The sequence below is a fragment of the Equus przewalskii genome, chromosome 26 (assembly GCF_037783145.1).
Source record: "Equus przewalskii isolate Varuska chromosome 26, EquPr2, whole genome shotgun sequence".
Lineage (NCBI taxonomy): Eukaryota > Metazoa > Chordata > Mammalia > Perissodactyla > Equidae > Equus > Equus przewalskii.
In genome coordinates this window covers 4,593,736-4,619,203 of record NC_091856.1, presented here as the reverse complement: position 1 = coordinate 4,619,203, position 25,468 = coordinate 4,593,736, and the positions used below count along the sequence as shown (strand labels likewise).

The 25,468-nt window shown below is 39.0% G+C and overlaps 1 protein-coding gene across 7 annotated transcripts in view; it reads right to left on the bottom strand.

The window, feature by feature from the left end:
- Nucleotides 1-324: 324 nt before the first annotated feature.
- The window catches only part of NCBP1 (nuclear cap binding protein subunit 1), a 50,204-nt gene continuing 25,060 nt past the window's right edge, over nucleotides 325-25,468 (bottom strand). For all 7 annotated transcript variants that reach the window (XM_070595837.1, XM_070595835.1, XM_070595841.1 and 4 more), the window contains 15 exons: nucleotides 23,163-23,260; nucleotides 22,360-22,423; nucleotides 20,795-20,905; nucleotides 19,956-20,020; nucleotides 18,761-18,823; nucleotides 18,442-18,516; nucleotides 16,378-16,481; nucleotides 13,746-13,868; nucleotides 12,261-12,363; nucleotides 11,410-11,503; nucleotides 10,330-10,433; nucleotides 8,313-8,427; nucleotides 4,572-4,700; nucleotides 3,833-3,946; nucleotides 325-2,244 (listed from right to left, as the gene is read on the bottom strand). In XM_070595837.1, the coding sequence (XP_070451938.1) occupies nucleotides 2,131-2,244; nucleotides 3,833-3,946; nucleotides 4,572-4,700; nucleotides 8,313-8,427; nucleotides 10,330-10,433; nucleotides 11,410-11,503; nucleotides 12,261-12,363; nucleotides 13,746-13,868; nucleotides 16,378-16,481; nucleotides 18,442-18,516; nucleotides 18,761-18,823; nucleotides 19,956-20,020; nucleotides 20,795-20,905; nucleotides 22,360-22,423; nucleotides 23,163-23,260 (1,476 nt within the window). In that variant the 3' untranslated portion in view covers nucleotides 325-2,130. The remainder of the gene's footprint in view (nucleotides 2,245-3,832; nucleotides 3,947-4,571; nucleotides 4,701-8,312; nucleotides 8,428-10,329; nucleotides 10,434-11,409; nucleotides 11,504-12,260; nucleotides 12,364-13,745; nucleotides 13,869-16,377; nucleotides 16,482-18,441; nucleotides 18,517-18,760; nucleotides 18,824-19,955; nucleotides 20,021-20,794; nucleotides 20,906-22,359; nucleotides 22,424-23,162; nucleotides 23,261-25,468) is intronic.

Genomic DNA, 25,468 nt, shown 5'->3' with positions numbered 1-25,468 from the left:
TTATTATCCAGATCACTATAGTTACAGACTTGCCTAGCTGACATATGCTTCTCTTCACTCTTCACCGTCATCAATTTGAGACAGTCCTGGTACCCAGATATCACTGACAGCCAAATCTGCTCTACCCTCTTTCCTCATCCTTCATTTTCAGGTATAATTATAGATTAGTAAGTTATACAAATCACTACTAAATACTTTCCAGGAAAAGCAAGCAAACTTATCTTCATGTGAACTGCTGTCTGAAGAATTCCTGGAAGGGAGATTTAGGATCAAGGAAAACAAAGTATATGTTCACTTTGACAAAAGCAAGTTAAATGGCATCAGTACTGTTTAAGAGAATATAGCTTTATTGTAAGGTATGATGTACAGTGACATGCCATTCTTTTGTCTGTGTGAGCTTCATTAGTGGGAACTCAACTGTTGAATGTTTGCTCTTGCACCTCTATTTCTTTGACATTCCACCTCTAGTTCAGTTTTCCCTTATACCTAGCTGTCAGACTGGGACAAGGCAGGGTCACATCTGTGAACAGTCGTTAGAAGCAACCATTTACACGTGAAGAGAAGATCCAAGAGAAGGGAAGTGAAAACCTAGAAATTCTTCTAGGATTTGGATCAAGTGTAACTAGCCAAACTTTGCAATACATTGTGAAAGATTACAAAGTTTAGAGTCAAAGTTACTAAAGCCTTAACTGGTTAGCCTTTGGCTTCTTGAGGACAGGAGCCATTTCTAACTAATTACATAGTTTGTGGGAAAGAGACACAATAAACAAAAGAATATTTAGCCAAGAACCTGGGTGACTAGTCCCCTTTCTGCTAGTAACTTGTCATGCAACCTTAACCTTGTGAATAATTACTTCTTGGCTTAAATGGTATGGTATTTAAAAATCTATTCCCATCTATCGAGTAGACTATATTCTGCAGCCACTAAATGTACAGTAAACCAGAGACCACATATCAATATGGGAAATGCTGAATGCATTATAAACTTAGGATGTGTTAAGTTCAAAAGAGATACTTATGTTATACAAATGCACAAAAACACCACCAGTTGTGGGATTACTGGTAAACTTGTTTTCTAAAGTTTAATGAAAAAAGTCTAAAACTGCTAGAAATTTGGAATGTCAGATAATCCCTTATACCTGTATATTATCTTACAATGTACTCTCATTTATTATCTTAGTTATGCCTCAACACCATACAGGAAACAGGCTCAGGAATTAGTAGTTACTTGGACCAGCTTCCAGAGAAACAAAATCCAAACCTACATCCAATTCCAAATATAGTTTTGGCCAATCTAGCTACTTCTGGTTCCACTTTAACATGTAACTCACTATATGACCTTGGACAAATGTGTCTCAGAGACTAGAGGCAATGACCAGATGCTCTAAGATAATGGTTCCCAAACTCATCTGCACACTGGAATCAACTGGGGAGCCTTAAGAACTACCCATCACGTCTGTCCCCTGGACTGTAGTCCCCCAAGGACTGTAGTTTAATTAGAAAAATAACTTTAAATTTAGATTCCCAGGTGATTTATGTTCAGACAAATTTGGGAACTGCTATTCTAAATAGTAACACTCTTATAATAACAAGTAGTGTTAAAATACTACACTTAAAAATATTTTGAAGAGAAAATTTCAAATGGAGGTAAGTACACCTTCAGTAAGAAATCACCAACTTTAAAGTAGACTGAGATGATAAATCATGAAATACCAAAGTTTACAAAACATATTTTTAGTTTTATTTCAGCCATGTTAGGTTACCCATGAGCTGTGAAGAGCTATGCTACTTGATAAGAAACCCATCAGTTCTATTTACTACTTTGTAAGCTTGACCTCTAGTGTTTCACAAACCTCAAATCAGTTATCTTTTGTGCCTTAAGGAGAAAAAATAGCAATCAGAAAAGTTGTATCTGTCACATATATAGTACATCCTATGGTCACTGTCACATTATTGTCATTAGGGAATATTTGCTAAAGATAATCAAAGCCATATTCTTTACTGTCCTCCCCGTTTCCTTTGATAAGTGAAAGGATGCTACAAGCAAGCAAGCATTCAAACCATCAAAAATAAGACAAGTTATTTTGAGATTTTTAAAAAAATCTTGACATGAGGGGAAAAAAGCAACCCTTAGGCCTGCAGGGCACAGAACTGCTGGAACACAGCCAGGATATGAGGGTCTAACTCGGCAGTGAAGAGCAGGTTCTCCAGGGTCACCATGTACTGCTGGATTATCTGGTGATGCTGCGGACACAGAAAAGGGGTGTTTAGGTCAGGGAAAAAGCTCAGAAGCAATCCTGCAGAACACTTCCCTCAGCAGCCCTCCCACGCTGTGGAGTAGGGGAATAAGGGCTCTGCTGATAGGGATAATGGGCCCCTGAAAAGCTCCAACGTGAAGACAACGTAGAGGGAAATGAGAAAAAAAGGATGTTTTTTAATATCAATAACTTTTCAAACTCCTATTCTGACCAGCTTCCATGTAAACGCAGTTAGTGCTGTGAGGCAGTGGCCGCAGTGTCTGGTGCTACTACGGTTACAGACTAGGTTCAGCGGGGTCGCCCCCTCATCAGGACAGAGCACAGTATGACTTTTTAAAGGTCGCCTAGACAGGGACTGACCCAGGAGACTGGAAGAAAGACAGGGAAGGTCCCATGTTACAAATAAGAACAGCAAGATTGCTACTGCTCAGGTTAAAACCACAGTCTGGGAAACACAAAAAAATATTTTGGAATCCTTTCCTTATTTTGGTTAGAACACAGCTCTTAGCAAAAGAAAAAAAATTTTAACAGATCATTGGCTAATTCTCTATTAAGTATTCCACAAAATGAGAAAACCAAACCTCATTTTTGTTTATCTTTTAAAAATAAATAGCTCATCTGTCATGAAAATCAGTGACTTGTTGAGCCTAAATGGAAAAAAAAAGTCAGGAAATGAAATAATCTTTGTGTGCCTATATAACTTGAATATACTCAGAGATCCCTATAGGACTAGGGGCTGTTAAAGCTTTTTAATTGGCAATAAGTAAAACATCTAGAGAGAATTTTTATTTGGAGGTTTAAAGAACTTCTTTTCCCCCCCTTTTAGGACTCTGCTTTAATCACTCTTTTCTAGAACAAATGAGGATGGGGTGTTAGTGTCTGAAGATACTAGTTCCACTCTTCTACAAATCTTTAACTTCAATCTAGCATAGAGTAGGTATTACATTTTGCTTTCTGGTTTTTTTTTTTTTTTTGAGGAAGATTAGCCCTGAGCTAACATCCACGACCAATCCTCCTCTTTTGGCTGAGGAAGACTGGCCCTGAGCTGCCATCCATGCCTATCTTCCTCTACTTTATATGTGGGATGCCTGCCACAGCACGGCTTGATGAGTGGTGTGTAGATCCACGCCCAGGATCCAAACTGGCAAACCCTGGGCCACTGAAGCAGAGCAGGTAAACTTAACCGCTGTGCCACTGGGCTGGTCCCTGCATTTTGCTTTCTATAAAGACCTCAGGGAACTTAACCTTGTTTCTGCGGGCATTTTTTATCATCTGAACGTTAGATTTAAACTGGACCTTTATAAGTTGAATTACTGCTCCCTTAGCATCTTTTTCTCTGTATTTTGTATTACAGCTAGGATCTCTAGCAAAGAGAATGGCAATTAGGAGTCTAAGTGATACAGAACCAATTTAAGCCTAAATATTCTGATGAGCAACAGTGGGAGCGAATGGACATGAATTAAAGGGCTTACAGGTACTACACAACTTCCTGACAAACTTGACGATTTTTTAAGAAGGAAAATCCTTATAGCTGAGAACACTGATGTCTACTATCTAATGAGTTTCCCACAAACCTGTAAGAAAATCTGCTGGAGCCTCTCTACACAGTTCTTGTACCACGGTGTTAACACGCTGGTCCCGTCGCTTTCACATCGCACTAAGTGCTCGGTCAAGATCATGATAAAGCGCTGGAAAGGGGGTATGAAGTTAGAGGTGTTAGAGGGAGAATTCTTATACTTCGGAAACAGTCGCATTGTTGACGAAGAGACGTCAAAGGTATTGCTTGTTCCACCCTTTCTTTGAGGCATGTATTCCAAACTCTCATAATTCAATAAATATTGTCAGTCTAGAAAGGTAAGCCAGCAATAACAGTACATCCTTTCTGGCAATACATGAAGACCTTTAATGTCTAGATTACTTATGCTGGTAATTTTTCTTGTTAGCATCTATTCTAAGGACATAATCAGAAATGCTAACAAGAATCTCTGCACAAGAATGTTTATCAGGAAGGGAAACAAAGCAGCTAAATGATCAACATTTGGGAATGATGAAATGTGAGAGGGGTACTTAACAAAAGCATGCCCAGGATTTTAGAGCATGGAGAAACGCTCACGCAAGAATGCTAAGTAAACGACACAGAACGTGGAGGCACATGTGGTTACCTCCAAGCAGCGAACTTTCAGTTCCTTTAAGTTTTTCTATTTTTAAACTTTTATAAGTGAGTATGTATTAACTTTTATGATTAAAAACATTTTTTAAAACTAAAGAAATGTATTGTTTCTTTTTACATATCAACGTCCTAAGCCAAGATACCTGGAATATGACAAGGAAGAGGTTCTTCTGTTCACTCTGAGCAGATTCCACCTTCTCCTGCAGTCTTTCTATTTGCTCCTCAAGAGCCCCATCTTTTCTGTCACTGCTTCTGTCATCATCATCACTTCGCTACGGAATGCCAAGGAACAGAAGGAAAATGCCATGAGAATTCCAGTGCATTATATCCCATCGAGCAAGGAGAGGCTTTCACTGTGTCTGTCCAACGGGACCTGCAGACTTGTGAAAGGGTCCTGCTGCCCCCCGCACACCCAGAAGTCCTGAGGAGCGTGCCCAGGCTGGGCAAATTCAGTGGCACGTGTCCTGGAGAGTGGCAGTGGAGCGTTTGCTATACAGCAGAACTGAGTGAGGGCTTTTACTAGCCCGTTCAGGGAGGAAATGTGTCCCATTTTTCCACCATTCAGACGAAAACAGCTTTAAGCGCCATGGAAAACGTACAGCGGACTCTTGTTATTCCCCATTGTGCTGTCTCGTGACGTGGCCGTGAACCCTGAGTGAGGGAACAGTGGACCAGCGCTCCAGGGGAAATACAGGGTCAGGCTCCTGGGAGCCTCCCGTCACAACATTTCTGTCAACTGATGAAAGAGAACCTTGTTTACGTGTTTCTGTTTAAAGATATCTAATACATATCTTACAAATAATTAATTATACACAGTGTTTCTCTATCCTGAAGCACTAGCTGAGAAGGATTTAACATTCTCCCGAGCCTGAGGAACCTGGCTGTAAATTTCTTTGGCTTTCAGCCTCACAAGAATGCTATCCACTGGGCTTAGTTTTAATCGGTCAGCATCTCATGAAGCCACAAGTTTCGCTGTCTTCCACAGCTTCGTCACATACTACAGATGCTACTTTAGTACTGGATGGAGCAGCCTCCCACTGCCTCCCCCTTTTTCTCTGTATGACCTTGTTGATTCGTGAACACTGAACTCGGGGCCACCAGCACTGTAACTCCTGCCTGAACGAAGCATAGTTAACACGTGTTCTTCCCATCAGGCAGAGCATGGTGGTCTTGTGCTTACGAACGCTAGACAGCACTTCAGCCCTCCGCCTGGGCGGCCATTTTAAACTGTGAAATCACAACAAAAAGCCCAGCACAAAATATGAAAATGACAAGCATGAACATGGAACACGTGCCACTGAGCACACCATGAGAAGGATGCTTCTTACAGAATGCGAACTGAAACAGGAAAGCAGAGTGTTGCCTTGTTGGACCTCCACTGGGGACGAGCCCACTGTGCAACTCAAACTCCCACTGTTCTGGGTATATGTGTGAATGACTGGGAGAGCACTATGAGCGGTGATTTTGAGGTTACAAATAAATTTTAGTGAGTAGGTGAGTGTGCAAAAATAGACCCTGCAGGGTGGCCCTGTGGCCTAGTGGTTAAGTTCGGTGCACTCTGCTTTGGCAGCCTGGGTTTGTGGGTTTGGATCCTCGGCTTGGAACTACATCACTCGTCAGCCACACTGTGGCAGTGACCCACATATAAAGTAGAGGAAGAGTGGCAACAGATGTTAGCTCAGGGCCAATGTTCCTCAGCAAACAAAACAAAACAAAACAAAAATCCTGCAAATAATGAGGTTGGATAGCATATTCTTATAACTCTGCTATTCTTTTTTTTTGTTCTTTTGTGAGGAAGATTGGCCCTGAGCTAACATCTGTTGCCAATCTTCCTCTTTTTGCTTGAGCAAGCTTGTCACTGAGCTAACATCTGTGCCAACCTTCCTCTACTTTATGTAGGATGCTGCCACACAGCATGGCTTGACAAGCGGTGCTAGGTCTGCACCAGGGATCTGAACCTGTGAACCCCAGGCTGCCAAAGTGCAGTGTGTGAACTTAATCACCACGCCATGGGGCTGACCCCTAACTCTGCTATTGTTTTTTCTTTTTTTGCTGAGGAAGATTTGCCCTAACATCTCTTGCCTATCTCTTTTTTTTTTTTTGAGAAAGATTAGCCCTGAGCTAACATCCACCACCAATCCTCCTCTTAACTCTGTTATTCTTTATGACCAATGAAAAAACTGACAGTGCTTTTCAGTCACTAAGATATTACTATCTGACCATTTGAGCAGTAATAACAGAGAGGTGGCTTGCTAATCTTTCATCCTCTGATGGGCCACAGAGAAAAGCTGACAGGCCCTCATGCAGCTCAAGAGCCCCAGGCTGCTCACCCCTGTGATGCAGAAACAGTGGTGACTGATGGGTAATATAATTCAAAGCAGACTGTTCAAGACAGCTGGCAATGATGGGCTCAGTTCATCTCTGTTACGCCTTCACAATTCCCGTCCAGCTCACTCTGAAGAACTTAAGAGCATTCGCTTAGGTGTTTTGTTTTGTTTTAAAGGCAGAAGAAAAGCAGGGCCTGATTTTACAGATGAGGGGACTGAGGGGTCAGACGATCTTCCCAGTGTCACAGCAGCAAGTACAGAGCCAGTACCTGACTCTAGGTCCTTTTAGCAAGAAGGCAGACACCCGCAACCCCAGAAAGCCCGTTTCCTCCTTGATAACACTCTACCGGTAAGGTCCCATCTAGGACAACCTTTTGCACTCTTTAAGCAAAGTTATCAGATGCTCCCACCCCCTACTGTTTTTACATAATTCTGCTTTTATCTGTAATGGAGCACAGTTATGGGGTTTGTCTTACTATGTTCCAGGCAACTAGGTACATGTTCATCTTTTCCTAACACCACACTAAGGCAAGGTTCCAGAGTGCCACTGCCCAAAAGCCCTTTCTGCGATGAGGGAGATGTTACATAGCTCTGTGCTGGCCATCACAATAGCCACTAGCCACACATGACTACTGAGCACTTGAAATGTGGCTGGTGTGACTAAGGAACTGAACTGTAACTTGTATTCGATTTTAATTAGCTTACAGTTCTATGTGGCTAGTGGTTACTGTACTGGATACCACATATCTAGAGAACAGTGGGGCACAAGGGAGTCTGGAGTTTGACAGATCTGAGTCAGATCCTAGCTCTCACTAGCCATGTAACCTTGAGAAGTTACTTAACTTCTCTGGGCCTCAACTTACACATGTATAAAATGAGGATGACACCATTCACCTTGCAGTATTTTAGGTTTGTGAGTGTGTGTTTATATACATGCATGCATATATGTATGTATACATGGAGACTAGCACTCGAGCCTGCTATAGGTTCATCTAAGTCACTGAACTTGTTTTCACCTCCCGCTCTGGTAAATATGCATAACACTGGAATATCCTGACGTGAAGAAAGCAGTATTATCACGTTAAATCACAGAATACATCCAGCTCACTGCTTCCAAAATGGCTAAAATACTACACTTCTTACTCACATGAGAAGTCTTTTGTAAACCTGAGAATGACTGCCCGTCCCGCCCCCAGTACAGGGGAAGTGGTAAACACGGATAGTTTTCTCCCTGTTCCCCTCCTATGCCAGAAACACTTCCAGAAACACAAGGGTCTCCTGCCCTTCTCCTTCCTTTCGGGAAGGGCAAACAGGAAGCTGGTCCAGAGATGGTGAGCTATGGAGAAGGAAGGTCTGTGGCTTCCTGAACGGTTCACCGCGCAGCGTAACAGCGGAGCACCAGACCTCAGGCCCTTCCTCTTCCTCCGCATCTACAAACAGCTCTGCGTAGTCTGCCCGCAGAAAAAGTAAGTTCCCATCACAGTAATGAACTTCGAATATTCTCAAGAGTTTCTCGTATACTTTCTTTGAGCATTTACCAACTGACACAAGACTTACTCGTTTGTGTTGCCTTGCAAGTTTTTCTTTAGCTTCTTCTAGCTCTTTCTGGATCTTCAGAACGTGTTTGTTCATCTTACGAATTGTGGAGTGCAGGATTTCCCAAACAAACAATCTTAAAGTAATATGGCATTTGGTTACTGTGTGTTAAACTATGTTTACAGAAAAATAAGACCTCTCAACTTTTCTAACCTACTCATTTTTAAGGTCTGATATAGCCTTCCACTCTTTAGGCAGATTTAGTCACGTTTCTCTAGCAACACTTACAAATTTTCTTGTTTTGTAAATTGTGCAGCATCTATCTCCACCATTAGACTCAGATGACCTTCCTGAAGGCAGTACTGGGTCCTTTTCTTATTATTTCCATCCCCTACTAGACACACGTAGAAGGTATGTGTACATATTCATTTAAATGAAATGGCAAACCAGAAAAAACACTAACATTAGGAACAAAAATACGTTTTCTCTCTTCTAAATTTAAACAGTAAGTATTGGAATTTTCCTGAAACAGAAACCTAATCTGAGGCACATTTCACAAGCTTTACACTATTTAACCAGCACACAGCCAATTCTCTTGGAATATTTAAGAAACTCATAAGTTGATGATAGCTATCAACTGCTGGGCTTTTAAGAATGAGATAAATATTGTATGTCAGCTGTCTTATTGGCAAATTGCTCAAGTACCACGATCACCTTGAAGGTGCTTTAAAATGTATGTTGCATAAATGGTTTATCTATTTTTCGAAGTGGCTTCTTAACTACTTTTCTGTCTATAAACTGGGACTCTACCCCAGGATATAGCACAGAAGAGTATTTCCTTCTACAAATTTTGGCTTGGATGATGACAGTTTAAGTGGAAGATAATAAAACAACGTGTTCATAAAACTCAAAGTCTGGAATGTTAGCAGACAGGATGAAAGAGTGGAGCACTTGAACTCTGGAAGGGGTGGCCAGGGAAGGCTTTGCAGAGCGATGAGTGCTTGAGCGTGGCGTTAAAGAACAGATGGAGCTCTGCGCAACGTATGGACTCAAGAATGCCTGTCTTTGAATCCTGCCTCTGCACTTAGTTGTGTCACTTTATGTAAGCACCCTGCAACACCCTCCTATTTTGTAAAATGTGGACGATAACCTAACCCCCTCCATGGTGTTGTTGTGAGGATTAAATGAGTTGCAAATGAAAATCACTTGAGATAATGAGTAACACATACTTGGATGGTCAGTTTTCTGAGTTTGCCAATCTGAGAATGTCTTTCTGTTGCCTTCATGTGTGAATGCCAACCAGGCTGGTCCAGTAACCTTAGCTCACACCCTTTCACCCTAAGGATTCAGTTTCAGATCAGTGTCCTCTGCCAATAATAGATACAATGAAGAGGATAAGGGTTGTGATGAATTCTTATGTCTTTGCAAGTAATTTTTCGTTTGTTTCCTGCTTTGTGTCAACTCCTGCTGTCCCAGGCCTGATCAATTACAAAGCCTGTGGACTCAACTTCATGACTAAGAAGGAAGCTTCAGGAAAAATCTTTCCTTTAGGGGGAATGGGTCTAGAATGAATCTTCTGCATTAAATCTAGGACTTTTATGAGTGAGGTGAGACCTTCCTCCCCAACAGGCACCCAATTGCCTGCCAGGCTTTCCTCAATCCCTCCATAATGTGCACTGAGTCTGCGGTGACTCTGGCTCCTCCCAGTTCCTGGTGTGCATTCCAGGCCCTCGGTGGAGCTGGAACTCTTCCCTGCAGCCCACTGTTTAGCTGAGACCCTGACACACAGCCTGATCTTCTCTCCCAACCTCTCTCCCTTTATCAGCATTTCTACTTGACTGGTTGAGTCCTGATGCAATTTACATCTGTGTACCGAAGAGACGCTGTGACCTGACTGGCTGTATGTATTTCCATTGCCCAGGAATCTTTGCCAAGTCTAATCCTACCACATTGGACCAGAATTTGGAGCTCATGTATAAGAGACCACATGTAAACCAATTCTTAGAGAATACAAACTTTGTAAAATAATCCATATTACCTAGTAAAGTCACGAGACAGTTCTGAAGAGAAAATCCAAGTTGCTACTGCAGCACAGTCAACAATCTGTGTCCGAATCATCTTATCTACCAGTACAGCAATCATCTACAAGGAGAAAGAAGAATCACTAAGGCAAATTACACTTACACGGAGGCCACAACAATCCCACTGCTACAAAAGTGAAACAGGAGGGCTGTGAAATTCATTCTCAGTGGCTATGGAACTGATCAATGTGACCAGTGGGTCTTAAGATTTATTCTGCCCTCTGCTTGCCTCTGATACTTATTCTAAGAATACTGTAACACCAATAAAGATTGACTGAGCAAAAAGAACTCTGAATGGTAACACGATTTTTTAAAATTTTAGATAGTACATATAAAAACAATTTCCTTTGAATCCTAAAATTTAAAAATACAAGAATGTTTTATCATAAAAAAGTCTCAAATATATTCTGAAATGTATTTTAATTCCTCTTTATAACACACGATATGAAAACAGTATATTGAGGTTTGAGAAATCTGGAGCTTGTTTATAGAAACTGGATAGACTAGATAAATATTTCCTACCCAAGTAATAGAATCTTCCAAGAACAGGCATTCATACTAAGTATTTAAAATGTGTTGAGATATTATAGTCCAAAATCAAATCCTAACACATTTTTTTTTTGAGGAAGATTAGCCCTGAGCTAACATCTGTTGCCAATCCTCCTCTTTTTGCTGAGGAAGACTGGCCCTGAGCTAACAGTCATGCCCATCTTCCTCTACTTTATATGTGGTATGCCTGCCACAGTGTGGCTTGCTAAGTGGTGCACAGGTTTGCAGCCAGGACCTGAAGCGGCAAATCCCGGGCTGCTGAAGTGGAATGTGCAAACTTAACTGCTGGGCCACCAGGCTGGCCCCAACACTTGCTTTTTAAAGAATGAATCAAACATCATTATTTCCATTGCACTAAAAGAATTATAGATTTTAAAACCATTCTATAGGCAGAGTCAAATTTCATGTTTTACAAACTTAAAACAGTAGTATTAATTGCCTTATTTTTATACCTATACAATCAACAGGTCCAATTAAACAGTTTTTACCTGTGGATGGTTCCTCCAGACCTCAAACATGACTCTCAGAACATGTAACTTTCCTTCATCACTTTCAGCCAGGGTTTTGAAGACTTCATGAAACCTTTTGATAGTGGGGGGGGGGGGGGGAATACCACAAACTTATTCTTGACACATTTTAATGTTTTCAAACCCTTTTCAATTTACATGCAATATATAAAAGTACAATAACCAAATGTTAACCATTTGATCAGGAATTTTTAGTTTGTGTGGAATTTGTCACAAAATCTTGAGACTTACAATCGACTATTATGAGTCCAGGACTACAGTTTACTGTGTATCTGAGAATAAGTGAGGACTAAGGGACCGTCTCTAAACACAGGTGAGGTATTCTGACTGTGGGACCTTCTGTGGGAACCCTGTAGGTGGTGGACAGGAATATCTATTTGCTCGTCCTTCCTTTGGACTATCTGATGAGTCAGAAGGCTCAGTCTTGAGACGCCAACTTTTGGGTGGCTCCCCAAAATGTCAGCTCTTATTTCTGCTTACCTTCCTTTAGGAAGATGCTTAGACAGGCTGGGAGCTTCTTGACTGTATATATGACTGTCCTATGGACCCAGGTTTTTCACTAGTTTCTCTAAAGGTCTATATGAAAAAATGTACATTCCATGTATATATGTAAACTGTACGCAAAGACTGACAGGAGCCACAGGAAAGGGATTTTTAGCTACTACAAACCAAAACCCATTGTATCATATTATGTGATGATATTATTAAGATCTTCAGATCCAACAATTTTAGGAAAACATTACTACACCATTGGTATTCACCAAGCAAAGTTCCAAACCCTCAAGAAAGGGTGTGTGCTCTGTTGTACTTACTTTGCAAGAGCACTGAAGGAGTGGCTGAACGATTTGGCTGCCAAGTGCAGCAGAGTCTGTACAAAGACCTCTATTTTCAACGGGTTAAAGCTGAACCCTTCATCTGAAAAATATTACACAGTAAGATAATTAGAAAAATGTAAGTATAACAATTCCTTGGTTCCTCACTTGGAATGCTAAACAGATGGCATGTTCACATCCAAATACGAAGTCAGACTTTCATGTAACATCTTTGAATACCAATGGACATTAAAAGACCATCACTAATTTCAAATACTCAAAATATAAAAAATTAAGCATAATCTTAATTCTTAGTTTTTTGGGACTGTTTCTCTAATTCTCCAATATAATCCATTTCTTTTACAAATACCACAGACTTCCTTGTTCATATCTCTCTATATGGTGGCAAGATAATGAATATATTAATACAAAAAAATACAGTAAACTCAAGTCTATGTCTAAAATGTCTGACAATGTTTAAATTTAATATCATCATTTTTATTTATGTTTTCTAAATATATTTTCTCTAACAGAATACAAGTTTCTTAGAAAAATCCAAACAAAATCCCAGTAATAAATAATCCAAAGACTATTAAAGTTTTATTTTAAGTCATTTTTCTATGCACATGTCCTTATGTACGAATTTAACAAAAAAAATTCCCCCCCCAAATGATTATCCACTTGTCACAATAGACTTTTCATCTGTTTTACTGATTTTTCTTTTTGTGCCTTGTCTCTTTTGTGTTCACATTGCTGTAGTTACTGTAGTTTTCACAAGATATGTTTTAATATGTGATAAGGCAAGTCCCTCTCATCACCTTTTGCCTTATCCATTTATTGATTACAGAAAACTTATAAATTATTCTGCAATTTTCCCACTCTTGCCCAGAAAAGAACCTACAGATTTTGGTTGGAATTACATGATACATACTCAGCGTATGTTAAACATTATGATTTTAATAGCTTAATTTGGAGAAGACATCCAAATTTATAGTACATCAAGGCTTCCCGTTCAGGAGCCTCTCTAAAGGGAAAGCAGGGCATGTTTAAAAATTTTTGACGGCAGCCCCAGTTTGGATCCCAGGTGCAGAGCTACACCACTTGTCTGTCAGAGGCCATGCTGTGGTGGTGGCCCACATCAAAAAGGAAAAAAAGAGGAAGATTGGCAACAGACGTTGGCTCAGCTCAGGGCGAATCTTCCTCAGCCAAAAAAAAAAAATCTTTGAATGATAACGGCGTATTTTACTTTGTAGTTAGTTTATATACTTAATGTCAGCTATTTCACAGGGATGTTAGGATCTCTTTTTACATAAGGGAGAAAATACCAGGGTTCTAGAGACAACTGACAGGCTGAACAGGCCAAAAGAATACATTGCTTTATAAGTATCCAATGAGATTTAGGATGAACTCATGTTGCCAGAGTTATGTTTATGCTTTAACCTGGCCTATACATAATTCCACTCAAGAAATATTAAATTGCCTTACCGTCATCATCATCCTGGTTAGGATTTGGCACATCTTTCAGAATGCTGAAGATTTCATCATTGGTTGCTTTACTTTTAAAGGCAACAGCTAAACAGAGAGCAACTGAATGTCCAGGAAGAGAATCTAACCACAGAATGGGGGGGGGGGAGATCAAGTTTTAAGACTATTTTTTTTTCAAATAATTCAGTTACTGACAACCTTAAAAAGTTCTTTTCTTTCAAAATAGAATACTCTTTATCCAAGATCAATATTTAAGCTGTATAAAGATAGCCACATGTGAAAGTTTAATAAGGCATAAGACATAATTCTCACTTCAATACTTCCTTAAGAACACACAGCTAATTGAAATTCGGGGGGTGGGGGGGGAGCAGGGCAGCAGTGCTGGTCTTCCTCAGGGAAGGAGGGGAAATGTGGATACAGTTACAATTGTCCTTCCACAGTCCTCTAATCCCTAGGCCTCTATAAGCTGAAAAGCTGAGAATCAACGTATTTCTCTTTCATTCTTGCCAATGCCCCCTTCTTCTTCCTTTTCCCTGAGACAGTGGAAATTGAATTTCAGCAAGGTGTAGGCTGCCAAGTTAACACAGGATTTTTTTTGCTTTTCTCTTTTGCTGAGTTCATATAGTTGAATCTACACAAGCAAGATGCTCATGTGCTGTGAGTCCATGTGTTTACTATTGGTTAATATCTGTCGAGTTCTTAGTGTATAAAATTTGTGCTAGTACATACTGTAAGGCATCACCAGAGCAATCAGAAATCTACTTTTACTGTAAGGGAGCCAAGGAGGTAACAAATAAAAAGGCAATGGTAACAGAGAATATGAGTTACTAAGCACCTGGAATGAATAAAGTCAATTACAACAGGTCACATGTGCTGTGTGCTTTCCCTTGAAAGTGGGAGAAAAGACAAGTGAGGAAAAAAGGAATCCCCTGCCACTGAGGAGTCTACATTCTAGCTGGTGAACCAAGACATTCACATAAGGAGCAGCCAAAGAAAACACAAAACTGGCTTGAAAGGTTAAAAAATACTGACAGCAGTGGAGCTTGGGCTAGACCTTGGAGAGAGAACAAGAACAGGAGACAGAAAGGGCTTTCCAGACCAGGCTAACCGCACAAACGAAGGTAAACCAAGAACTAGGAGCACGGAAAAAATAAAAAGGAAGTGGGTTTGGCTGGAGTGGAGGTCCACTTGGGAAGAACTGAAAAATAACTAAGCAGGAACAACTGTTAGGATGGCTTTCAATGTCAGGCTGAGTTGTTTCTACGGGAAAAAAGAAAGCTCAATGTTCAACAAAAGTCTGAGCTCTTTGATATCAAAGACTGTATCTTATGATTCTCGGATCCAGTACAAGGCAGAACTCAAACCTTGGCAATTACAAGTGCCACAACAAGCTTTGCTCTTGCAGGAAAGCATGTGGTTAAGAGTGTGGCTGTGGGGCTGGCCCGGTGGCACAGCGGTTAAGTGCGCATGTTCTGCTTTGGCAGCCCGGGGTTTGCCGGTTCGGATCCCAGGCGCGGACACGGCACTGCTTGGCAAAAGCCATGCTGTGCTAGGTGTCCCACATATAAAGTAGAGGAAAACAGGCATGGATGTTAGCTCAAGGCCAATCTTCCTCAGCGAAAAGAGGAGGATTGGCAGCAGTTAGCTCAGGGCTAATCTTCCTCAAAAGTGCTCAGTTAATATGCCTGGATTTGAATCTGGGCTCTACCACTCAGAAGCATCTCACTGTGGCTTTACCTCTTTGAAGCCATTTCCTCATTGTAAAATTAGTGTAAGAAACACTCCTCTCTCAGAGTTGTTTTAAGGATTAAGTGATATAATAATACAGGAAATGGACTTAGCAATGGGACCAACTGAGTTTATTTCAAGGAAAACAGGTGTAGTCTGAGGTGTAGGTGAAGAATTGGGGTGCAATATGAGAATGCAAGAGAGAGGATTGAGTTTCAGCATGCAAAGGACTGCTACACAACATGAAATGGAAGGCTCATGGAGGAGCTGTGTTCAGTGCCATCTGAACAGACCAACTTGGAAAAACTCCACACCTAACCCTCTACCAGTGATCACCAAGGTACAACACCTGAGCTTCATTAAATGTAAAGCACAAAACTGTGTATCAAATTATGGTCCCTCCGATTTATAGTGCAATCTCAGAAATGACATAACCAAAAAGTAAGAAAACCGTAGTTAAGAATTTACCTCTAGAGGCATTCTGCCAGTCAAAATTTAGTCTATGTGCACCCCTTGTTCCCACAACTGAATTGATATCAGGTCAGTTATTAATTCAAGGAATCTCCATCGCCATGACAATTATACGTGTTCATTTTAATAAGTTTTGGCTAGAAATTCATCTTGTCATACTTAGCAGCATATTTAAAATAAAGTCATGGATCCAACATTATTAAAAGAGAAAAATTTACAAGCCAGTGATAACTGAATAGATCACAATGAACCTTCAAAATAACGAAAGGGTAAATAAAACAATAGTGGCTAGTGACAGATCACCTTTCAAAGAGAGAAAATATAAACCCAAGAAAAGAAAAAGTTCACTTTCTCCACCTCAAATAACTGACTTCAGAGAATACTTGCATGTATTTTTTAAAGACAGAGGGATTTCTTTTATTTTATTACTTACTGCTACTTTCATCTCCATACTTGTAAATGCAGGTTGGGTTTGCAGGACATAGAGCTGAGAAGGTAGGAGGAACAATATCTAATATACGCTGATGGTAAGACAACCTACAATACAAATAAGAGCCTCAGAAAATATTTATCAGTTCCATTCTTTGGTATATCCAACTCACCCAGAAAGTCACAATCTCCAACACCCTAGACTCAGCTGACAACCAAGAAGTAAAAGTTCTGGGGAAACAAGTCCTTTAAGCTTTTATCTACGCCAGCACACCAAAACTCAGGCCTTCTTCAAAACTTACTGGTTTGCAGTGAGGTGTGGGCCAGTGGGTGGCCTGGTGGCCAAAGATGTGGGGTGATGATGGTGGGGTGGAGTGGAGTCTGCATGGTTGAGAGACTGGTTTTACTGTAGCAAATAAATACATGTCGAGGCTAATGGAGTCAAGTCTCTTACTACCTCAAAAGGTATTTATAAATCCTGGCAAAAGGGAAGGCTAAAAAAATGAGATGCTGGCTTGGAATTGGAGGGATACACACACCTAGCTGGATGTACAAATAGTTAGAGATATGTGTGTGTGCACACACAAATATATTCATTACCTTTGTCCATAGCAACAAACATATCAAGTGTCCAGATGTTGGTTCCTAAATACCATACACCACTACTAGAAACTCAGGCTCTTTAATAAATAGATGATTCCAGGGGAGGGGCAAGGAAACACAAGATGAGCCTGGAACATCTTCTTTCAGAAATAAGGAAATGGAAATGTTCAATAAATGGAGGGCGGCATTAAAAAAGAAAAGAAGAAAAAAAAGAAGACACAAGGGGCTCCCAAAGGACAAATCAGGGACAATCTGGCCATCAAAATAAATAATGACAGTAAGAGATTATAACCTACTGAACGAAACAGAAATCCATTAGTCCCTACTGATCTATAAACTCAGGAATAAATAAATAAAAGGGTCAAAAAGGAAAGCTCTTTATTACAGTGGAACAGCAACTAATAAACGTAGAAAGAATAATGGAAAAAGAGAAGCATCCTTGGCAGTCAACATAGTGGTGGCAGACAGGAGTAGGAGTTGTCAGTGGAGGTTTGATGAAGAATACAATATGAGTGAAACCTCACAATGTCTCCCACAAAATATTAATCAATTACAAGGGAAAAATGGTGAATTCCAGGGAGGGAAGGTGGCAGACACTGACATGAGCAGGTGATCAAGGGTAACGTCTCCAGTGCTGGGACGCATGTGCCTCCTGATGTGATGCCCTGAGAAGAGCACCAACAAGGCAAGAACTGAGTCTAGTCATGAGGACACGTCAGGGCAACCCAAGAAAGTAAGGCCCAGATTCTTTAAAACTGACAAGGACACGAAAGACAGAGAAAGAATAATAACTGTTCAAGATTGAAGAATCTAAAGAGAATGGGACAATTAAATGCTACACATGTTCCTGAATAGGATTCTGGACCAGAAAGGAAAAAGACATTGTTGGGATGGTTGGCAAAATGTCAGCAGCATGTGTGGACTGCATGGTAGTATTACTATACCACAGCTGATGTCCTGATTTGGAGGGTGGTATGCTGGTCATGCAGGAGAGTGTCTTTGTTTTGGGGAAATATACAATGGACTGTTAAAGGATGATGGGATATCATACCGGAGGCTTGTTTTCAAAGGGTTGAGAAAAAGACCAATGAAATGGGTGTATTCATGCTGAGAGGGAAAAAGGAGTGAGTGTGAGCACAAACATGGTGAAATGCTGACAACCAGGGAATCTAGATGATCAGGATACAGAGTTCTTTGCACTGTTTTGGCACCTTTCCTGAAATGTGAAATTATTTCAAAGTATATTTGACAAAAAAACCTTGTTGGTTTAATTCACATGAATTCAGATGGCACAACTGCTTACTTTTTTCAGCCTAAATCTTGACTAAAAACTAAAAGGGAAGAGAAGCAGGTATTTGGATTTTAAAAATGACCTTCTGGACACAAATCACAAATACGGAGAAGAAAAAAATCCCGCCCTAGAAATTAAGAGAACCAAGCTAAAGAGAAAACACAAAGACCTTACCTCATACATTTTTCTAGAACTTCTCTTACAAACTTTGGTTTGGGACTTTCAGGATCTTGAGTAAGACAATCTGACCTGATGAGGAAATGCGGTTTTAGAAGTTCTTACCCATAATCTGTACTTATACCTAACTTGTACTTAGCTACAAATGGTTTTCCTTCCAACTAAATTATTTCATTTATATATAAAAATATCAAAAATAAACTAAATACTTCAGACCATAAAGAATACTGCTTTTAAGTTATAGTTTTAAATACGAACAGTTTTTAAACTATGGTGGACTACAGAGAAGAGAAAGATAAAACACAACACCACTTACCAATCTTCCCAGCTCCAACGAAACTGGAAGTTACTTAGATGATGGGAAAACCAATTAATAAACCTATACAGAGAATTGGGAGATGGGAACAGAAAAGGACAAATGATTGCAATTTATAATAGGATTTATACAATATAACATATATTAGGATTTATACAATATAATATATAATAGGATTTATACAATCCTTCAGACAAATAAAACCCTATTTATGGAGTAAATGAAAAGCACATCCCCTTACTCACAGCTGTATCTTTTCCTGTCACTTACCCTTTTCTCTGCAAATCCTCTAACTCATCTTCTACTTCAAAAACTAACAGTCTCCCATCTCATTCCTTCTAATAGCGCTATCCATTTTAAGTGAATAACAGATACAATTTGAGTGCCTGTTTTCTGCTAGGCACCACATAAATGTTTACACAATTTAATTCTCATAATAACTCCTGGGGAATGTATTATTTTCCCCATTTAATTGACAATGAAACAGAAACAAACAAAAAAAGATTAAATTGCAGATACATTTTATAAATGGCAGAGCCAAAGCATAGCCTCTCATCGTCACACCATGCCCTTTTCACCATAAACAATAAGACACCATCGAAGAGGTAGGAAAGAATATCAGCTAACAAAGGTGGGACATAGACCTCACCCAAAAGAAGACAGTGAGCATGCAATTCCCACAGCCATACAAATCCAATAAGGTCTTTTGTACAAACTGAGTCTTGAAACTGTAGTTATGTAGAAGCTAATTATTTTAGAAGCAGATGCTATCTAGACGTAAATAAAAATACATACATAATATATATTTAAATATATAAATATACAGTTTTAGACTCTGCTTTTACATAGGGGCTAGCCTAAAGCCTATTTTAAAAGGCTTTACAGAGGAAATTACAGAGGATTAAGATTCCAGAGGACAAAGTATAACTATACCAAAGCACCAAACAAGTAAATAATATAATTAAAGAAAACTTCAGGATGGTATCATTTCATACTAAAAGTTAAGACTAGAAAGCGTAATGTAACATTACAACAAGTATGATTTTATTACTATAACAAAGGATTATTTTGGGGAGGCAAGAAAGAAAGATCAACTTGGAAATTCTTAAGGCAAATGTTTTGCTGATCAAGTTCTATTAAGTACAGGGAGTAGAAGCTGCTAACAATCAGTATAGCGATAGGGCAGTTACTATACCTGTCTACGCAGGTAGTATTCATCGTGTCCAAACGCATGTATAACATTTCCGTTGCCTGTGCAAGCTGTGAATTCGAGGATAAGGAAAACTATTCTCCACCTTCATTCAAAATAAGTTGTGATAGGAAAAAAAAAACATTCCCTAGAAGTCTGCATAATGACTAATAATGTTGAGCATCTTTTCATGTAATCTTTTTTTTAACAGCTTTGAAGTATCAATGATGTACAATAAATCTGACCTGGATACACCCATGAATCAAGATAATGAACATCTGTATCACCTCCAAAATTTCCCCATGCTCTTTTGTAATCCAGTCTCCCTTCTCCCCTTCCTCATCTATGTCTCCAAGCAAATACTGGTCTGCTGTCACTAGATTACTTTGCACTTTCTAGAATTTTTTGTAAATGGAATCATGTAGTATGAATTCTTATTTGTTTGGCACCTTTTACTCAGCATAATTATCTTCCAGTTCATTCATGTCGTTGCCTGCATCAAACACTTGTTCCTTTTTATTACTGAGTCACATTGTATAGATACAATGAAATTTATTTATCCATTCATGTATTGATGGATATTAAGATTGCTGCCAGTTTTTGGTTATTACAAATAAAGTTTCTATGAACATTAATGCCTAATCTTTGGAAGGACACATGCTTTCATTTCCCTTGGATAAACACCTAAGAGTGGAATGGCTGAACTGTTTGGTACACGTAATGTTTAAATTTTAAAGAAATGTCATCCTGTTTTCAGGAAGTGATTTAAACCACAAGCAGAAATATTTAATAATCTTTTAAAGCCAGACCAAAGAGAGTACGTTTAAAAACAAAGGAAAGGATACAACTTGGGGTAGAGAGCCAGGCTGAAGTTTGCACAGTTCAATGAGAAGTGTTGTGTACATCACATCGATGTGAGGGGGTGCTGGAAGTTGGAACAGCTCTGCAAAAATCACCTACAAAGGAATCATGAGTCAGAACACAATTCAACAGCTATCTATGCACTTCTGCTATTAGAAAGACCTCAACATTCTAAAGGCAAACTAACTCCATGGCACTCACAGGGAAGAAAAAATTACTTTTTAATCTTTAAAATTACACTCTGTAAAACATGAAGATCTATAATTGAATACTGCAATGAACATTTCTCCTCTTTATAACTCAATCAAATAAGAATATGCAAAAATCAATGCTTATCCCAGAGAACAGTACAATCAAATTCCAACTTTGGAAGTATCAGAATTGGTTGAGGGAGGGACAGTTTACTGAGGGACTCAAAGATCCATCAGTTTCATTCCCATAAGTAGGAAAAACTCTGATTAGACTCTGAGGATGGGAACAGAGATAATCAAGTCATTCCACATGGCTACTTGAAACTGGTGCCCAGAAATCTTTTTGGTAGCCCAAGACTTCTTTGCCATGCCTCTCGTTTAGAAACCGGTTTCCATTCTCCCTATATAATTTGCAGACCACCTTCCTAGAATTCTAAAGCCTGGTCTGCATTCTTCCTCTCATCCCTATCTCCCACACTTCTGTACTTCATTCTGATGAATTTCCACACATTTTGCACATTTAAAAATATGGCTTATTCTATGCATTTCAACTGACATGTCAATGAATCAAGTTCACAGCCTAAACATACTCTCAAGTTCTGTAAAGACAGGTGAGATGCAGTACTTTTAAGAAAGTACACATTGCAGTATGAATAAAAAGTAAATCTTAAATAATACATCGTAACCCTGCTCACTTACATAAGTGTTTTAACATAAAGGAATAATGTAATTGACAGTTTGACCCACGTGTCAAGTGAAAATACTGTTTCTAGGGACATAAATCTCTACAAGGTGTTCAACAATGATACTAATATCATCCTTTGTATGACTTAATATGGAATTTAAAGCATTATCTATTCTCCCTACTTCCAAAACAACTGGCTCTTCTGATTTCTAAGAATAAATAAGGACTCATATTTATCCCTACCTTGTGATACAGAGAATAATATACTATGTACATATTATGTTAATATATTATATATTTGTTAGGTTATCTGCCTAAAGTATTACAATACTTCAAAGTACTTAAGCCACTTACACATATGTCAAGCGGACAATGTATTGACAGAACTAGAAGTAACTTGCATTATCCATGATAACCATCCATGAGTGAAGACATACTATATAAATAATTTACAAGCAACTCAAAATTCCATTTGGCTATTGATCTCAACCTCCTCTTTTCTCCTTACTAACACGGCTAAAAGAGCACTAAAACTGAGAGCAATCTGTTCAGTCCTCTGTTAATTTTCAGTACCTAACAAGTGGCAAGAAAAAAAAAGCTAAGAGTAGATTACACTTTAAAGTTAACAGAAAGCTTCTGAAACTTAGAAACAAGCTCCATGTGGAATGCGTACCTCAACTATGTGGTAGTTCAATGGGATCTTGTTCTTCCCTGGATAGCTCACTAGCTGTGCAGCACTATAAAAAATGTAATTTAAGTTTAATAAGTATACAAAGATGTACGAAAAATCAAATAAACAGTTTCGATAGCAGTGCGTTTAGATAGAAGGAAAGGTTCTTTTCTGAAATATTCTAGATTTGTTACTTCACTTAACTATAGCACGAATTATTTTGTCTACCACAAAGAAGCTCTTTAATGCATCCAAAACTCCCTGAAAGATCAAACGGAGTGTAAGTAACAATACTAAGAAAGCACGTTTAGATCTATTAACTTAAAACGTTTTAACAGGGTAGACTATTCCCCCAATACTATATTCCTTTCCACCTTAAAATCTAAACCAAAACTTTCCAAGGTTTAAGAAAATATTAAAAATAAACTTTTCCAAAGCTTGATGTCTAAATGCTAGAAAACAGAGCAACATCATTAGTATTCATTTATTCCCATAATATTCATACCAAAAATAGCTTGCCATTCAAGTTAATCTGTCCATAGCATACAGCAAACATTCACACACAAAAAGCTGGCGTCACATGCACATTACCATAAAGCACTATAGTACTATGAACACCCAGAAAAGTACCATTGAGGGTGAAGGGCCTTGAGAAAGTAAAGCAAGTGTTTTCTGAGATTGGTCATAGCAAGACAGGACATCAGGAAGAGAGGAAGATCTTACACTCAACATACACTTTGTTCTTACCGCATTTGGAAAATTGCTACTTTTTCTCCTCCCTGAAAGTACCATGGGAAGAAGCTTACCAAGTCTTCCTTTCCTTCCAGTGGGACTTTATGATGCAGTGAAGGTTCTCCTCTATTACGAATCTTTCCACTGAATGACTCCCTGGCATTACAGGACCCTGGGAAGAAACCCAATGCATATACTACACATCTAGAAAAAATATTTCCTTTCATTTATGCAACAAATATTTGAGAGCTTATTACATTCCAAACACTAGACTGGATGCTGGGAATCTAAGTTCAGAAGTTATGAAAGCTCTATATTCAGCAAATTTCATTGTTGTGCCCACTTCTATGTACCACAGCCTGAGCGTCGGCCGCAGTGTTTCCTCCACCACATCTGACGCTATACCACCACCTTCTACCTCCATTCTTCTAGGAAACAAAATCATTTTTGTATATTATTAGCCCTATACAGTTTTTTCTTAAACCATGAGAGTAGATTACTTCCATAACAAACATTAAGAGAGGGAAAACTTTACTTCAAACACCATATATGTTTATCACATATGCACTGAAAGATATCCATACCATATTGTTTTTAAAAAGGTTAAAAACATTACCTACGTGATACTGTTTAATTTTTTTAAAAAGTATATGCATAGCAAACAAGTCCAGAGAGTTATTTTTATGTACTTATTTATTTACTATTGTAGACTCTTAATGGTGACTTTTACTTTAATCTTCTCTATAATTTCTAATTTTTTTAGATAAACATTTTTTTCAAAAGCCAGAACAAAAGAAATCAAATCCCCTTCATTTTGAGGGGAACAGATATTTTGTATATTAATACTCTTCTGGCCAAGGATGACAGGCACTTTACAGAGGCAACACCAATTAATATAAACAGCCAGGGAGAAACAAATTTTGAGGTCCCCTTCTAGTTCCCCTTATACTAAGAAAAACCTAAACACAAACATTCTAGCAATCTTAAACATAAATTAGGCTTTCAATTAGATATACCTAATTAGACCATTACATAATGACTAAAAGCATTTCATTATATATGGAATATAGGAAAGTAGGCAGCAAGTTGATAATTTTGTATATATAACTGATTATCTAACAACTTTTTACTCTGAGATAGATTACATGCATAGGCTAGTCCTGGTGGCCTAGTGGTTAAGTTCAGTGTGCTCTGCTTCGGTGGCTCAGGTTCAGTTCCTGGGCACAGACCTACACTGCTTTGTCAGTGGCCATGCTGTGCTGGTGGCCCACATACTAAAAAAATAAATAAATAAAGATTGTATACTAAATTTTCACAGGTCATAAGCAATTTACAGTAGGACAGAAAACAGAAGATAGGAGGAAAAATACCCTCAAATCTGACCATAAGTGGTAATACTGGTTCTCATGCCAGCGGTTATCAAATGAGGGCAATTTTGCCTTCAGGGGACATCTGGCAATCTCTGGAGACATTTTTCACTGTCACAACTCACATTTAGCCTCTAGATTCTACTGGCCATTGGCATCTAGAGGGTAGAGGACAAGGATGCTGCTAATAACAACATACAGGACAGTTCCCCACAACAAAGAACTCTCCAGTCCAAAATGTCAGTTATGCTGGGGCTGAGAAACTGTTCTACGCTGACTGGGATGTACTAAGCAACAGGTGTGGTACTTTAGCCAGGCGAGCTTCTATTCAGAACCAAGCCAGTCATCACCATGCTTGCTGCTTGGCTGTTAAAGTTAAGACAGTTATTCAAATGCAAAGGTATAAAAAAATTAAAGCATAGTCAAAATGTAAATTTTATACCAGGTGTTAATATCAAAATTATACATTTTCTTAATTGCTAAAATATAACGGCTTCATACAAGTTGACTTCATAATAAAGAATACTTATATTTAAAACTATAAAGCCAGCTTATACTAATCTTAGGTGATATTTTTTTGAGGAAGATTAGCCCTGAGCTAACACCTGCTGCTAATCCTCCTCTTTTTGCTGAGGAAGACTAGTCCTGAGCTGACAACTGTGCCCATCTTCCTCTACTTTATATGTGGGATGCCTGCCACAGCATGGCTTGACAAATGGTGCGTAGGTCCACACCCGGGATCTGAACCAGCTGCCGAATCGGAAGGTACAAACTTAACCGCTGTGCCACTGGGCTGGCCCCTAATCTTTGGGGATTTTAAATTAAAAACACTGCGTAATTTTTAAAAAACTAATGATATAATATGAATAAGACAAGCTGTGAGGGTTAGAGAGAGATGGACAATCTCTAAAACTGGGCATTTTTCTTGAAAGATAACCTTATTAAAAATAATCGCTAAAATTATTGAGCACTCATCATGTGTCACATACTGTTCTATGCCTTTTACGTGTATT